We start from the raw sequence: 17879 nt of genomic DNA, 5'->3' as shown, positions 1-17879 counted from the left end.
CTGTGATATTAAACGCACAAGCGACGAAGACTCTTTCCAGTAACCATTTATGTTTTTCAAATACAAAAGAGTTACTTGAATGACGTGTTGTTCCGATGGCAGACAAGGGAAAGAAGGATACCACACCACCCCCTCTGCTGCTAATGCCTGCAGGAGGGGGACTTACATTGAATCCACCATCACAACCCAATGTTTTAATGCCAGTGGTGCAATCTGAGCCTTCATTACTGGGATCAGGTACGATTTTTCAATCATTTTATTTCAGTTGAACAAAACACCGGCTGCCATATGACACTGACACATCGGGATGTTTAAATTTGGTATTAGATAGATGGAGATGTACGTTTTTCAAAATATCTTTCACTGAGAGTGGTCAAATTGCTATGGTATTGTCTTTGATGTGTAAGTGGTAGATCTATTGGAAGACAATCATTAAAACATATGGGGTAGACTTTGACATTTTATCAGTTTATATACATTGTTCAAATTGAAAATGTAATTGAGTGCTTCAGAAATGTGATAAACTACACAACAGCAATTTTGAAAGGAATTTTATTTATGATTTTGAAGAAGAATCAGTATTTTCCTTAAATTTTTAAATGTATTACATCTGTAATGCTATACTGTGTGTGTGTGTGTATACATGTAACATGTCATCTGTCATAATTAAGGTGCAGTCAGCACATATTTAATCATTGGGTTATAGTTAAGATTTTGATATACTTAACAGTGTGAAGCTTTTCATGATATTTTTCATTTCTTTTTAAATCAATAGATGAAGAAGGGGAAGCTGATAGTTTTGTGGGACAGACTCCACCCCAAAGTTCACAAAGTGCTAACCACAGCACCCCATTCAGTCATTTTCAGAACACCCACTCAGGATCTGATCCTTTTGCACATGTTGGCCACAATCCACTGCCTCCTCAGTCAACTCCAAGGATGCAGTCTAATGTAGCGGCCCCGATCCCTCCCCCTTCATTTGCGTCACCATCTCCTGCAGGCCCCCCTCCAGGTATGATAATACAATGTGTAACAAGTGTACATCTATTCAATGAAAACATTGTTATGTCACTGGTAAATTGGTAATAGCAAGAAGATTGATGATTAAAATTTTAGTAAAGGATTTTTTAAATTTATGATATTATACTTAAGGTCAAGATCTAGTAAATGAAAGGTGCTTACAGATTTATCAAATTTAAGAAATAAATAGACGACTTTCACATTTACAAAAGTTATTCCCCTTTGCGGGGTCAATCGGGGTCAACCAGCGTAAGACACCATTTTCCCTCTATAACCTTACCAACTCTATGGGTCAGTATCCTAGAAATAAAATCTATATGTATATGCTCATTATGTTTTTCATGTTGCCCCATACTCTGGCAATACAGGTACAGATCTAAATTGTCCTAAAACGTTTGAAATTTAAAAATATTAACAGATAACTTACAAAGGACAAAGTGGGAAAAATGAGCATTACGCCGACAACGGGAGATAACTCTTAGGAATGTGAAATTCGTCTATTCCTTTAATGATGCTTTATAACTTTAGCTTGGTCAAATAAGGTAAACAAGACGAAAAATCATATTTTAAACTGTCATTCCCAATGAAAAATTAAGAAAACAGTCATGAATATAGAAGTTTTTTCCATGGCAGACAAAGAAAATGTATCCAGATTGCTTACAATCTGTCAGAAAACAGTAATTTGTATGTTCTTGGCCTATTCTTTTAAATAGTGTCAGATTTTATATAGGTTTCAGGACTACTTTTCATGTGATTTCAAATTGAATTCCATGAAAATGCTCTATTCTGTTATTCTATTAGAGCAGTAAAGTACGGTAAAAAGAAACTTGAAAGTGATAATGATGTCATAATGGATCTAGCACCAAAAAATTAGTATAAAGGCATTTACTAGATCTTGACCTTAAGTGTATATATTTAGAAAAAAATATTGCAATGTATGTTTACTATTTAAGGTTTTTAGATAAATACATAGTTACCTAATATGATCTTTGAATTTTCAAAATTTTTGCTTTGATGGAGTTTATGAATTGATTCTGTTATTTGATTTATAATTAGGTCCCTCTTCTGCAAATGCATTCAGAAAAACAGAAAGTTTGAGGAAGGTACAGTATGCCCAGATGCCTCAAGGAACTTATGCCCCCACTGATGGAGGGGTAGGTGGTCCACCCCAATTTCAAAGTCAGCCCCCCTTGGCACCATCTTCAGGACCCTCAATGTTCAGCCCTCCTCCAGTGGCTCAGGTTTGTAAGATTGCTTTAATATAATTGATGAACATAAATGACTACTGTGAAGGAATCCATTTAAAAGATTACATATAAATATTTTTTTCTGCAAGTACAATTTTTTCGCAGTTTTGATGGACTCTTTTTTTCTTCATTATAATGCAATATTTTAACATGTTTAAAGATAAATTGAAGAATGGTAGGAATAATTTGTGTGTTTATGTATTTACTAATTTTTCACAGCAGCAAAAAATTAGATGAAGACAGATAAAGCCTATAAGTACCAGATATATAGAGAAAACAATTAAAATTATCTTTAATATTTGTAGGTGCCTCCAACAATGAACCAAACTCACCAGCCCCCCTACCCTCAGTCCCCAATGCCCCCTAAGCCCAGTTTCACTGCAACAGTCCCCCCTCCCTCAGGGACTGGAGCCACTGCAGAAGGCGGCGGCATATACATTCCTGTCCAGCCCCACTGGTGTTTCTGTAAGAGGGTGGAGAATCGAGACATCTGGTACCCCTTCTCTTTAGTGGACAGCATGAGGCTAGAGGAGGCTCTTAGATCTGGTTAGATCTTCACTGATTTTATTAACTCGGCCTGGTTATTAATTTTAAAATGTTTGTCTTACACTGATATATTGTTTCTTAAATACCATATTAAAAAAAATGGTTTGTTTGCCGTCTCCCGCATGACCAACTGGCTAAAAATGACTCGATACAAAACTTTTTAAATATATGTGTGATATTATTGATTCAGGTAAAACTTCTGACCCAATACCAACAGAAGGCGGTCGTTATGATGCAGTTCTGTCTGACAGACAGCGAGTAGCTGTGTACTGGGAAGAATCACCAAATCCAATCCGACGATGTACCTGGTTCTATAAGAGAGAAGGAGACAACAGATATGTTCCTTATGAGGAACACTTTGCCCAGAAGTTAGAGGTAGTTTATTAGATGATCATGATTTTTAACATAAATAAAGAACTTCATGTAGCATGTTGCATATTTTTGCCCACACAAAAGTCATATTTTGAAAATTTCTTGAAATATGCTGAATTGTATAAATTGTATGAGAAATAAAAACTAACAAAATATATTATAGTTTCAAAGTAGGTTATTGATGATTTTCAATTTTGTGACGTCACAAACTAGTCAGATTTTATATCATTTTTCAGAAAAAAGACAAAATGGACAAAATTTTGACAATTTTAGCTATAAAAATTATAGAGCGCAGGCCTATTCAAGAACAATATTTATATATTTCATTGATATTATCACTCTACACATTCTATCAAAATATACAGCTTGAGCAGACCTTCGCTCGGTGATTTTTACTCAAAATATTGACGTAATATATACCTTTTTCTGTAGAATCATGGAAATTTTAAATTTACCTCATTTTCCTGACATCTTTTCAAACATATGACGTCATTGCTTATGAAAATACTCAGTGATTTGAAGTCTGCAGATTTCCCCCTGTTAGAACATAATTATATATTTCTCAGTCAATATGGTCAAAGTTTGATTTTGGAGGCAATGTTGGTCATTACTGAATAAAGTCCTTTGAAAGGTGGCCTCTATGACTTTGTCAGTTTTGTAGAATAATTATGGCCTTGAACATTTGTCACATTTATAAATCATCTTTTATTTTTTAGGAGGAGTATCGAAATGCCCTACAGTACAATACATGGCATAAACGCTTAGAATTCCCAGGAGGGGAGACAATTGTCATGCATAATGCAAATGTCATCGTTCACTTCACAGCCTCATCACAGCCGGACGATTGGGGATCCACACAGGTAACTACTAATGTTCACTTGCCAGTAGCAGCGGTATAGTAAAGAAATAAATTATGATATATATTATTTATAGTTGCATGTTCAAACAAATAAATTGGTTCAATTTTAGAGGGAGGAATTGCATGTAAGTTTATATGTTGTCATTTAATTTCACTAGTTTGATTAGAAACATTTTGTAATCCTAATATTTACGTGTAGATTCTTTTCTTTTTTGCCTGATGTAACCACTGTATGCCTTTTGAATCAGTTTAATTTTGAAAACAAAGAGAATAATGAAAGAATCAATCGTAGATTGTATATGTGTATACATGTATAGATACCTATTCTGTGGCATGTGACACATAGAAAACCATTTTTCTCTTTAAAGGCTCCCTCTGCTTCAGTGGTGAGTGTGTATTCTGAGTGCTACTTAACCCAGAGCTTATGTTTCTCATTTAGTTTCTACTCAGTATTCCCTTTTTAGCTCATCTGAGCCGAAGGCTCAAGTGAGCTTTTCTGATCACATTTTGTCCGTCGTCCGTCTGTCTGTCTGTCCGTCTGTAAACTTTTCACATTTTCGTATGGGCCAATTTCAACCAAACTTGCCACAAAGCATCCTTGGGTGAAGGGGATTCAAGTTTGTTCAAATGAAGGGCCACACCCTCATTCAAGGGGAGATATTTGGGAATTAATGAAAATTTGGTGGCATATTTTAAAAATCTTCTTCTCAAGAGTGCCAGGAAAGATGAAACTTATGGGGAAACATCCTCAGGTAGTGTAGATTCAAGTTTGTTCAAATCATTACCCCCGGGGGTAGGGCGGGGCCAAAATGGCCGACCTAAGTTTTACATAGAAATATATAGGAAAATTCTTTAAAAATCTTCTTCTCAGGAATGACAAAGCCATAATTCATCATATTTATATGGAAGCATGTTCAGGTAGTGTAGATTCAAGTTTGTTCAAATATGTAGGGCGGGGCCAAAATGGCCGACCAAACTTTTACATAGAAATATATAGGAAAATTCTTTAAAAATCTTCTTCTCAAGAATGTCAAAGCCATAATTCATCATATTTATATGGAAACATGCTCAGGTAGTATAGATTCAAATTTGTTCAAATCATGACCCCCCCGGGTAGGGCGGGGTCAAAATGGCCGACCAAAGTTTTACATAGAAATATATAGGAAAGTTCGTTAAACATTTTCTTCTCAAGAATGACAAAGCCATAATTAATCATATTTATATGGAAGCATGCTCAGGTAGTGTAGATTCAAGTTTGTTCAAATCATGACCCCCAGGGGTAGGGCGGGGCCAAAATGGCCGACCAAAGTTTTACATAGAAATATATAGGAAAATTCTTTAAAAATCTTCTTCTCAGGAACCACTGAGACAGGAAAGATGAAAATTATGTGGACTCATCCTCAGGTAGTGCAGATTCAAGTTTGTTCAAATCATGACCCCCCCCGGGTAGGGCGGGGTCAAAATGGCCGACCGAAGTTTTACATAGAAATATATAGGAAAATTCTTTAAAAATCTTCTTCTCAAGAATGTCAAAGCCATAATTCATCATATTTATATGGAAGCATGCTCAGGTAGTGAAGATTCAAGTTTCTTCAAATCATGACCCCCAGGGGTAGGGCGGGGCCAAAATGGCCAACCAAAGTTTTACATAGAAATATATAGTGTGTAATTCATCATATTTATATGGAAGCATGCTCAGGTAGTGTAGATTCAAGTTTGTTCAAATCATGACCCCCAGGGGTAGGGCGGGGTCAAAATGGCCGACCAAAATTTTACATAGAAATATATAGGAATGTTCGTTAAACATCTTCTTCTGAAGAATGACAAAGCCATAATTCATCATATTTATATGGAAGCAGGCTCAAGTAGTGTAGATTCAATTTTGTTCAATTCATGACCCCCAGGGGTAGGGCGGGGCCAAAATGGCCGACCAAACTTTTATATAGAAATATGTAGGAAAATTCTTTAGAAATCATTTTTTAAAAAATAGCAAATCCATGATTGGTCATGGGACTACTTTTGGATTTAAACTTTACAATAAAAAGCCATTTTCTACTTTTTCCTACCTTTAGTGCTCAGGTGAGCGGTGTGGCCCATGGGCCTTTTGTTTCTTATTTGTCCTCCATTTTCAATGTTCGTGATGTTTTTCAGTATTTAATTTACATATGTATTTTAAAAGCTAGTTTTAAAGCTTGTCTTTGATAATCTGAGTAGTGTTTTCCATGCTGTTATAAACTGGATTCATTTCTTGCGCTTACATATTTTGGCCATAGGAAAGTGATAAACAAAAACTTTTTTCACATTCTCATGTCTGATGAATTGTATTTACAAATATTTATTATAATTTTTCAAGTGGATTTTCTTTACTGTAGAAAACATGAAGCACATATTATTTGTATTTTCAAGGTTTTTAAAATGATGATGTATCCTACATTTGACACTACTGCATAATAAATTTAATCTTGAATTTTAGACAGATGGGCTAGCATGCAGTCTGTTTATTTCAGCAAATTGTAATTTTAAAAAATAATAAAAAGTAAAATTTTCAAATTAAGAAATCCAACAAATTGATAATCTCTATTTATGTTTTACCTATGTCATTTTAAATCTTGCTTATTAAATCACAGGTATCTGATAAAGAACTTTTGCATTAATTCTATTAAGACTCATCCTGAAAAAAACTTTAATGTATCTTGTTCTTTAAGCTTTGAGGACTTTTTTTTATAGAAATAAAAAATTTCCATAAGATTAGAGAATGATGAAGACTAGAAATTTTTTTAAATATTATTATCCTTGTTCTTTTCTTCTGCATTAATAGAAACATTTATTGCCTGAGCAATTTTTTCATTTGTCTGAAATGCTTTTTGCAGGGAGAAGGCATGCGTCCCAGAGTTGTTAAAAGAGGAATAGAAGACTTCCAAACAATTAATGATGGTAATTATATTTTAAATCGTATAACACTGATACAAAAAATAAACATTTAAATCATTTAATTTTAAAGTTTAAAAGGTTTTTCTCTTAATTTTAATTTTCATTCTCCAAATTTTCAATAATATTGAAAAAAACATTAAAAACATTTTCACATTGCATCATTTATATCAGGCTTGGGGTCAATTACTTTGAAATATAATTAATTACTTTCAAATACATTGATAATTTTGTCAATTACTTGCAATTACAATTACATTGATTTTTTCAAACGTAATTAATTACTTTCAATTACTTTGACAAATGTAATTAAATACATTTCAATTACTTCGCAACTTTCATTTGTTTTTGTTCTTGGGTATGATAGGGGTTCACACCTGGAAAATTAGAACCTTATAATGAGTGTGACACACTGTATAAACAAATAAAACATTATGAGACAATTAATTATTGTACAAACACAAGCCCATGCTACACCAGTATGGTGTATGGCAAGATCTTTTTTGTTACTTTCTCAAATCCATATTTTTGAAGGAAATAAATAATATCTATCACTATTCCATTCATTATTTTCTATCTTAAAATGAATAGAATACAGGTAAATCTAAAAGGGGATGAAGTTAGTCTAATTGCTGTAAAACAAATTAACTATCAAAACATTTATCATTGTTATTTGCAAGTGGGAATAGGGAGAACTGAGATTTATAAAACATGGGAATAGTAATAAACCCACCAGTGTAAAACTATGTGGAGTATAAGACACTTTTTTAAATATAAACTTTCATTTTGAAAAAAAAGTAATTGAAATGTAATTGAAAAGTAATTGAAAATACATGACCCTTTTTGAAAAGTATTTAAATACATTCAATTACTTGTAATTGCAGGCTCTCTCAAATACAAATTACTTCCAATTACTTTGAAAAATGTAATTAATTACACTCAATTACAATTACTTTATTCAATTACCCCATCCCTGATTTATATCTACAGGAGAACCCATACAGATAGACCACCTGGTGTTTGTAGTACATGGTATTGGGGACTTCTGTGATGTCAAGTTCAGAAACATCATTGAATGTGGTAAGTTTGATGTTTACCTCATGAAAACAAAGACAAAAATAAACATATATGATGACAATTTTAAAATTCTATCAACATGATCAATGAAACTATGACGTCTGTTGACTAGTTGATGATTTCCGCTCCATTTCCCTGAGTCTGCTGAAATCTCATTTTGGGACGTATGTGGACCAAAAGCGGATTGGTCGAGTGGAATTTATCCCAGTACAGTGGCACTCAGCATTACACGGGGATACAACCGGGCTGGATAAGTAAGATATCAGTCACTAACAGGTGAAATAAGTACAATATCTGTCACTACACTCAGTAGTGTCTTTGATTATTTTCCTGTAGATCTGTAGATCTATAATTTGTCTGTAGATTTTGATCAAGGCATACTGATCTAAAAAAAAAAATATACATACATGTATTTTTAATTTGATGCATGTTCAGTATATGATATATAAAAATGCCAATTTTTTTATAAGATTGTTATAAAATATGACAACATCCATGTTTATTGTTGTAGGAGATTAAAAGCCATAACATTGCCCAGCACACCAAAATTACGTAACTTCATTAATGACACACTTCTGGACGTGCTGTTCTACACGAGTCCTACATACTGCCAGGTATTGACCAAACTGTCAAGTAAAATGATTTATTTTGTTTACACTATTGTAAATGTTTGGGAGTATGATAAAAAGCAATATTAAAATAATAAAAGATTTTCATTACTTTTAATAATAATAAATCTTAAAATTGACGTGGTTTCTCCATGATTTTTCCTTTTTTCTCTCAGACAATAGCAGACCAAGTAGGAAATGAAATGAACAGGCTTCATCAGCTGTTTCTGGAGAGAAACCCTCAGTTCCAGGGCACAGTGTCAGTAGCAGGCCATAGTCTGGGTAAGTGTCTAAAATAAAAGTAGCTCTTTGCCTCCAAAATTGGAGGAAACAACATCAATGCCTAGGCAAAATCTGGGTGGGTGTTTATAAGTCTAGCCCACCACCCACCCCTCAGTTCTAAAGTACATTGTTAGTAGTAGGGCATAGTCTTGGTAAGTGTCTATAAAATGGAAACCCTCCCTCTCCCAGAGCCAAGGAAACAGCATTGGTGCCAAGGCAAAATTTAACGCATCACCCACCAACCTCAAAGTCCCTCAGTTCTAAGGTATATTGTCAATAGCAGGGCAAGCTGGGTGAATGTTTATAAATCTTGAAACCCCAACCCCATCTCCCCTGTAAGTTGTAACTCACATGAAACAATTGTTCATCTTCTCACCTAATGTTTTCCTTGTAGGTTCCTGTGTGCTGTTTGATTTACTGATGCATCAGAATGACAAAGCTGACCAGAGGACCAATCCTTCCTTACCGAGTGATCCCGTGCCTCAGACAAATGGAGTGGAAATGTCAGCTCCAGCAAATGTAAGTAATACATGTATATACCACACAGATCATTGCGAGACTATTGGCCTGCAGTTGGTTGGATAAAAAAGAAAGAAGTATTTTTCCATGCAAAAAATATCAGAGAAAAATGTCCAAATATATACATGTACCTGGGTATGAGTTCAACTAAACTTTTCAATTTCAGAAAACTTTTAACTGCTCAATTGTTGTTTGTTTGATTCATATGTGACCTGCATTTCAAGACAATTAATTTAATAACTAAATGTATTTTAAATACTTAAAGCTGACTTCATTATTTTTCTTTCATAAAACCCTTATCTGTTGTTTTCAGACTTCCTTTACAACAGAGACAGAAGAGGTAGAGGAAGAGGAGACAACTCTGGAGAAACTCCTCAGTCGAGTGGGCCTTCAGGACAAAGTGTCCATGTTTGAACAGGAACAAATCGATCTTGATGCATTGGTCAGTTTATGAAAAACATTATCAAGTGTATCAATTCCTTTTAAGGTCTCAGACTTCAGTGTCATTAATTGTAATTACATATACACAATAAGTGAATGCATAAGTGAGACAAATATTGACTAATACTGTGTTTGTTTGTGATTACAGACAATGTGTACAGAGAGTGATCTTAAAGATTTAGGACTTCCCATGGGTCCTAGGAAAAAACTACAGGGCATTCTAAAAGAGGAACAGGCCAAAAAGGTACACTGCAGCTATATATTTGTCCTATTACTTCATTATCAGAGCTTGTTGATGCATTTTCATATGAAAGAAAATCCTTCTTAAAATGTTTATAAATTGACAGGAGAAAAGAAAACATGAAAAGGAAAGGAAAACTAAAGAGTCAGAGGAGAGAAGGATCAGAGAACAGGTGGCAGCAGAAATGAGGGAAGCAAGGGCTTCACAAGAGAGGTAAGTAAACCAAAGTGTATCAGTGTCTACCCACAAAGAGTGAACATATGTGAGATTTAGGACAGGATTTCACAAATATAGAGTTTAGCTTCCTGCCTGTGAAACCTAATCTCAGATATTGAAATTGATAAAATTTGTGTTCATCATGTATATAGTTATGATGTTTACAATTAAGTGTATAGACATAGATATAAGTATGCATCTTTGTACTTTCTGTGTAGAAGTGTCATGCAGTACTCCCTTTATTTGTCAGGTCACTTGTCCAGTCTAGTTCCAGTGTGTCTGTGGAATTTCTGTTAGGACCCGCCGGGACGGGACAACCCTCAGTCAAGTACCCCAGACTGGACTTCAAACCAAACACACTGTACGCTCTAGGATCACCTATCGGGATCTTTCTCTCTGCCAGGGGTGTGGATAACATTGGGGAGGAATTCACTCTACCCACATGTCCCAGAGTGTTCAACATCTTTCATCCAGTGAGTGACCATATTTGTTTGAATCAAAGGGAATCTTGAAAGTTTTACAATACAGATACATGAATTTAAATTTGTTACTATATATGTAATGTATATTGTAATAAGATATATTTTCAGTTCATATTCATGTTTATGTTTGCCTTACCTAAAACTGCAAATTTTGCACAGAAAAGGGGGAAATTGGTGTGGTGGTTTCTGAGAAATAAATTTTTAAGATTTTCTATAATAATTATATTAGAAGAGTAATGTGTACTTTTATAGGAGTTTTATTAAGTTTTATAAATCTTGATGAGACAAATTATCTTCATATAATTTATACTTATTTTGTCTTTTTTTCAGTTTGATCCGGTGGTGAGTAAACATAACCTTATACAAAATACAGACTTTAAAACACTGTATAGAGCGAGTTTAACAAGTAACATTGATTTCACTTTCTTGCAATTTTATGATGACTTGAACATATTGTTTATAGGCCTACAGATTCACCATTCTCATATAAAACCAGCAATTTTATGTCATGTAAACTAGTGTTAATGCCCCATCACAAGGGCAGGAAAAGACTTCATCTAGGTAAGTCATGTAAACTAGTGTTAATGCCCCATCACAAGGGCAGGAAAAGACTTCATCTAGGTAAGTCATGTAAACTAGTGATAATGCCCCATCACAAAGGCAGGAAAAGACTTCATCTAGGTAAGTCATGTAAACTAGTGATAATGCCCCATCACAAAGGCAGGAAAAGACTTCATCTAGGTAAGTCATGTAAACTAGTGTTAATGCCCCATCACAAAGGCAGGAAAAGACTTCATCTAGGTAAGTCATGTAAACTAGTGTTAATGCCCCACCACAAGGGCAGGAAAAGACTTCATCTAGGTAATTCATGTAAACTAGTGTTAATGCCCCACCACAAGGGCAGGAAAAGACTTCATCTAGGTAATTTTTACTCCTGATTAAATATAGATGTTTTTACTTGAGCTTTTAAAGAATCATGAAAGAAAACAACACAGCAACTTTTTTTTATCAGATGTATTTATAATGGTTAATATGTAATCAGTTAACAAAATTTTACAGATGGTCTTTTGCAAAATTCATTTTAATTGAATGCATTTATTTTAAAGAATTAAAGGAGAGTTTGACGAGAGTGGGAGCTGACATAAAACAGAAGATCATTGATTCTCTGAAGAGTACGTGGAACACGATTAACGAGTTCGCTAAAGCTCACCGTAACCAGGAGGAATCACTGGAGCAGCATGTCGACAGTCACATGTCATCGGTCATGCAGGAACTGGATGATGACCAGTCATGTATGTATATAAATTGGTTATCTTACAAAGAGATCTAGGGTTACTTAAACTAGGACTGTGCCATCTGTAGTTCAGACTTTGAATCAGACTTAGAATGCAAAAAAATCAAAAATAAGTTTTAGCAAAATGTCTTCAAAATTACGTGATTATAATGTGTAAAAATTATTTAGCTATGCCTTGATTCATTTCAGTATACACTGGATGTAATTTTAACTTTCAGTAGAGTATTCTTTCTGGGGTAAGAGAGGGATCTCCAGTACTAACAGTATCTACACAGTTGTACTGAAACAAACGTGTATAAACAGTATACTTTATTTGTACACTCATACATTGTATACACCTGTACATAGTTTATAATTAAACATTTATACCATCATATATGGGTAGACAAATTTATCATAATATACATATACTTACATGTAGACCATTTATACACTATCATAGTCATTTTATATGTAGCACACATACTATACACACTCATATCCTGTTGAACCTTAAACCTTGAAGTCACAATACAAGTAGTGGATAACTTATTTATATTTTAAAGCTGTGGCCTCCAGTCAACAAGAAGATATCTACATGGGGCAATTAAACGAGGGTCACAGGATTGATTTCGTCCTCCAGGAGCGCCCCATTGAAAGCTTTAATGATTACCTGTTCGCTCTGTCTAGTCATGGATGTTATTGGTAAGACTCGGTGGAAAAAAATGCAGAATCAAAACTTGAATATGAATTCAGAGCACTCTGTAAAATCTATCATCGCCAGATAAAATGGAGATTAAAATAATTTTGTTTTGTTTTGCAGGGAGTCAGAGGATACAGTATTATTGGTCCTGAAGGAACTGTACTCCCCTCAGGGAATGACCCCCCAGATGCCTGGCCCGGAGGGGGCAGTGAAGCTATACAACACGGCAGCATCCCCACCCCGGGGACCCCCTCCCATGTCACAGTACCCCTCCCCTCCTTCCAACCAGCCTGTTGGGGTCAACCTGATGACTCCTCCTTCACACGGCCCCCCGCCAATGAGGACTTCTAACATGATGCCCCCCAGGGGCTCAGTGCCATCCCCCTACATGAACCCAGGAATGAACTCTGTCCCCCCTCCCCAGCCTGCTAGTTTTGGTCCTCCTCCACTCGCTGGCTTTGTTAAACCTCCCCAAAAATAGAACAAAAATTTGATACAGAAAAGTACATTAATTTTAAAGAGCTGTCATGTGTGGAATTTCTTTCATCAGAACATTTCATTTCATCTCTGATAAGCACATTCTTCTTACTCAAAGTATGCAGGGTTTGACATTATATAGATTCATGGGTGTGTGCAGGTATAGTTTTGCCTACTTTTGCTTGTCATGGATTCATTGAAAAGTTAAACACTCCTCACAGTAAAATTTGTTTCTATTAGATCTGCACATTTGTTGTAAAAGATTCATTATATTTTATAAAATAATTATTTATTAAAATTTGTGAAATAAAGGTGTACATACAAGTACATTAAAATACAGAAAATATGTAAATAAGGAAACATGCATAGATATGGCATTTATTTTACTGATTTGTTGTAAATAATGTAAAATAAAAAATAAATGGTGCTGATATTGTTTCGTCTTCTTAATACATGTACAAAAAAAAATACAAGTAAAAAATTGGATTATGTGCAATTTATTTATTTTATTTAACAAGGAAATGTTTGTACATGCAGTTTATTCTTCATAGATGGAATAATAGTATCATGGTTTCAGACTTTGATACCAGGTGGATATCCCTATTCTGGTAGTCCTTATTTAAGGTTAAACTTTTAAAATAAAACAAGAATATTGTACAAAATACTACTTTTCATCAAGGTAACATATGTTGTTCTCTGATGTAATTTTTAACAGATTGTGCAAGAAAAATAAAGAAATCAACCAAACAAATGCATCTTATGGGTCTGCCATGGCACATAAGGCAACACAAATACACAAACAACTCTTCATTTAATCAAATGAGATTCAAGTCTCTTTACAAGACATACAAATATGAAGTAAGCCAATATTAGATCTAGTTGTGCATCAGCACATGCCCCTGTTAGTTAACATGGTCTGTTGATGGACGGCTGGCTAGTGCTGGGCTGGTCTTCTTCCTCTATAGAAGTGCTGGGGACTGTCCTGTATGGGGCCGTGGAGACGCGATGAATGTAGATCAGAAAACAGAACTCCAGGAGCGCTAGCAGCACGGCCAGGGATAAGATAAACAGGGAATAGGGTACATTGACCACCAGCGAGGGCTCCGCAGACAGGGTTATACTGCTGTGTCCGAACAAACCTAGAATAACTAGGTTAAGTACGACTGCAAAGGAAACGTTAACCAGTGATATTATGCACAAGCAATTGCAGGCCTGCAAGTCTTTTTTTTATCTCCGATAAAACTTGTGTTGTAGTATATATAATTAATAATTGTGTATGAAAATCAGGAAATAATCATGAAAAAAATCGGCAAGGAAGTTCAAACACTTACAAATGATAAATATGAGAATGGCTAGCTTGAGATTGTTCCACCACGTGGTTTTGGGCTGATTTCCCGCCATATCGCCCAGAACGATTACCGCGCACATAATACAGATAATCATGTCCACTGATACCAGCAGGAGAGTCGTGTCTGGAGTTGCTGCAATGTTCAATAATATAAAATAAACTGTTAAGTCCCAGCTAATTTTTTAAGAATAACTTTCTCTGGAAAACAACTCTCTTCATTGAAGAGTGACAGCAGATGATGCTACCCTTAAGAATCACTAATAGGACCAACAGTACTATGTTCTGCCAGTCAGTTTTCCATGTATAAAGACTGCTACGACGTTGATTTACTGACATTTTGAATATGCTATCAATTTTCCAATCTTGGGGGTGGGGGAGAGTAACCACCTATCACGGTAATATTACCCATTCCTTCCGAGAGAAGGGCATATTATTTATTTCCGAAATCCCCCTCAGACTTTCAGTGTAAATAAATGTTCCATCTTACCGTTTGTTTTCTCGATGTACATGTAGGCCTCTGGTTGACCAACTCCGTGGGCCCCACAGCTAGTGTTTCTAGCACCACACACCATCCAGTAATAGATACTGGCGGACACGCTCAGCTAAAAATCACACAGAATCTCTCATGAGACTTTAGAAATTTGACTTTTTTAAAAGTTTAAGCAGTGAGCTCTTGCAGGGCTATATTACTTTAAGAAAGTATGGACAATTTAGAGACTGGCCTAGTCTTAGATGTTAAACAAAACTCTGACTTAAAACAGAAACTTGACAGAAGAAAGACTGATATTTTAGTGCATAAAAGTAGGGAAACTACCTTCAAGACTACATAAGCTATAATGGGAAAACGATGACTTTAAGGATACCGTATACATGGTAACATACGCTTGAGTTGATGTCTGTGAAGACGATCCAGCCGGGGATGAAGATGGACAGGACAATGACAGCCATGGTACCCACAATGGTCCCGGCCAGCCAGTTCTGCATGGTCGTCCCCACCGGGACCGGGGTGGCTCCCTCCTCAGCCATGTCCAGGATTTCACTGTCTTAAAACTGTGATACTTTCCTTGAGTTATGGTACAAGCACATTTCTACAGAGTTATTACTAGATTCAGATACTGATAACAAGTTAAATCACGTTAATACACTCATTAAAACACAACAATTTCCTCCTTTAATAACCCGGAAGTTACGGAATACCCAATATTCTTCCTTGTGCCTTTTAGAGATAGCTATATTTAGATTAAAAAAAAAATAAATTGACCCCGTTTAACTAAAACCCCACATGAAGGTATTTTTCTATACGACCTATAATTTTTTTTTAAGTTAACTTTGTAAATCATATTTCATTCATAATGCTTTCATTTCTTTCATTTTAATGGAAATCCCCACGAAGCGAACGTGATTTTTTTCTTTTAATACAAGTATTTAAATCTTGTTCTGCTCTAAGCATTATCTGCGCTGCATTTTTATATTGACAAGCAATATCAAAACTTAATGTGGAAACATTTTTTGCTTTTTGGTTACAGATGGGATTTGTTATACAAAGTTCTAATATAAAAATCAATTTCAACTGATTTAATACCTGGTATTACACGAGGTAGGAATTATTTTAAAAAGTTCCTGACCTAGAATATTGGTCGTTCTAGTATTACTATACTATTAGCTGTTTTGAGGTCAATGCGATGAATTAGCCGGCCTTAGAAGCACAAAAATTGTATGTTTTGGTTTAAGGAAAAGTAGCGTTTTTGTAAAAGTAATATTAACGCAAAATGTAATGTTAAGTGTGTATACGTACAATGTCTTTTATTAGAATCGGGAAACATCACCATTCAATCTAAAAAATAAAAAAAATTCTTTCATTTATTGTGATTTAATTCTTTTTATTTAATTGTACATTAAATTTTGTTTCTTTGTATTTAATCTAGGATGTATAGAATGCCAAACTGTTTTCAGTCCTATTGATTGTGAATCAATAAAATATGTTTAAATCAAAAATGGGGAAATTCTACTTACAATGGTTCAGTTTGGAACTTGATTTCTATTCTCATAATTCTGTAAAAAGTTGCTGTTTTTTTCCCCCAGAGCTTGTCAATATTCATGATCAGCAATGACTTTATTATACGGTTTAAAAAAGCCATATTGTAAATGGTTCATCGACCATATTGCTTTTCATTTCGTCTCACAATTAATTTGATTCAAACTAGCCGTAGCCTATGATACGAGCTCTCAAAAAGCTGATACTGAGTCTGCCGACGAGGAGATGACATTGGATTCACAGAACAAATAAAATGATATGATTTACTTAATGATTGTCTAGGGGGAATTTTTTTGAAAAGATCAAATATTTGAATAGCGTTCATCATATCAGCTTAATTGTTACGTAATTTTTTCAGAATATCGTGGAATCTACGCGTAACAATGCAGACCAAGTTGCGGAAAATTGTCAATTCCATGGTTAAGATCACGTAGACTTGTTTCGAAAGTCTTCCATTCGTTCTTTTCGTTGTAAATACATGTACATGTATGTCTCTACAGTTGTAGAGCATCCCTTTTGTGTAGAATTAAGTAAACTTAAAAAAACCTCAAACGGTAAAAGTAGTTACTGGAGAGGGTATTTGCATCCTAGGATAGTCAAAGAAGGAAGGTTGTCAGTCAAACCAAGCAGTAAACTGACAACTCGACGGCAGGTACTTATAGTTGGCTTTTGGAATGAGGCCCTCTACCAGACTGGCAAAGAATTGATACACTCCGTACCACTTCACGTTTCTTGGAAGCATAGAAGCAAAATGGACATACATTGGTACAATGTAGTCATCACCCGAACACAACATTCTCGATTTAGGAGAAAAGCGGAGGTAAAGGCATCATATCGGCATGATAAAACAATAGTTTACTGGAAACCTAATCAAGATTAATCACGGCGAGATACAACTCAGCATATGATTATCTACCACTATATTATTTGCACTGCTTAAACGCAGACTGGTGAGAAGGAAAAGAAACCTTCTGTATTCAATCTTCAAAGGACGAGGTAGTAGGTGCAAGAAAAAGAGGGATTGTCAGACGTGACCACGGAATTATGCTGGGCTCAATTTGCCCAATTTGCCCAGCTCCTCGACATTATCAAAAGTTAAAATCAGAAAAGCCTACGTGATTAGGAACAGATTTGTTTAAACATTGGAAAATGCACAAATTGCAGACCTATTGCAAACCTAAAATGCAGACCTATTTTTGTCTTCA

General features: G+C 35.1%; 2 protein-coding genes across 2 annotated transcripts; one reads left to right on the top strand and one right to left on the bottom strand.

Moving 5' to 3' along the window:
- Positions 1-58: 58 nt before the first annotated feature.
- LOC134239335 (phospholipase DDHD2-like) lies at positions 59-13494 on the top strand. The gene is made up of 22 exons (XM_062721500.1): positions 59-237; positions 776-1012; positions 2077-2261; positions 2573-2813; positions 3004-3188; positions 3902-4045; positions 4413-4430; positions 6915-6978; positions 7963-8052; positions 8162-8303; positions 8561-8663; positions 8834-8939; positions 9334-9458; positions 9772-9900; positions 10048-10143; positions 10247-10353; positions 10607-10829; positions 11169-11333; positions 11378-11459; positions 11945-12130; positions 12678-12816; positions 12935-13494. The coding sequence occupies exons 1-22, from the start codon at positions 96-98 to the stop codon at positions 13293-13295; spliced, it is 3270 nt and encodes a 1089-aa protein (XP_062577484.1). The 5' UTR covers positions 59-95; the 3' UTR covers positions 13296-13494.
- A 278-nt stretch (positions 13495-13772) lies between these two features.
- Positions 13773-15835, bottom strand: LOC134239334 (uncharacterized). The gene is made up of 4 exons (XM_062721499.1): positions 15522-15835; positions 15127-15241; positions 14623-14772; positions 13773-14454 (listed from the first exon to the last, which is right to left on the bottom strand). Exons 1-4 carry the CDS (start codon positions 15663-15665, stop codon positions 14198-14200), a joined length of 666 nt encoding a protein of 221 aa, XP_062577483.1. The 5' UTR covers positions 15666-15835; the 3' UTR covers positions 13773-14197.
- Between the last annotated feature and the right edge of the window lie 2044 nt (positions 15836-17879).

This window comes from Saccostrea cucullata, unplaced genomic scaffold (assembly GCF_032062105.1).
Source record: "Saccostrea cucullata isolate Sc308-1 unplaced genomic scaffold, CSIRO_AGI_Scuc_v1 ctg6879, whole genome shotgun sequence".
NCBI lineage: Eukaryota > Metazoa > Mollusca > Bivalvia > Ostreida > Ostreidae > Saccostrea > Saccostrea cuccullata.
Note: the sequence above shows the minus strand (reverse complement) of the source record. Positions and strands in the feature narration are given on the sequence as shown.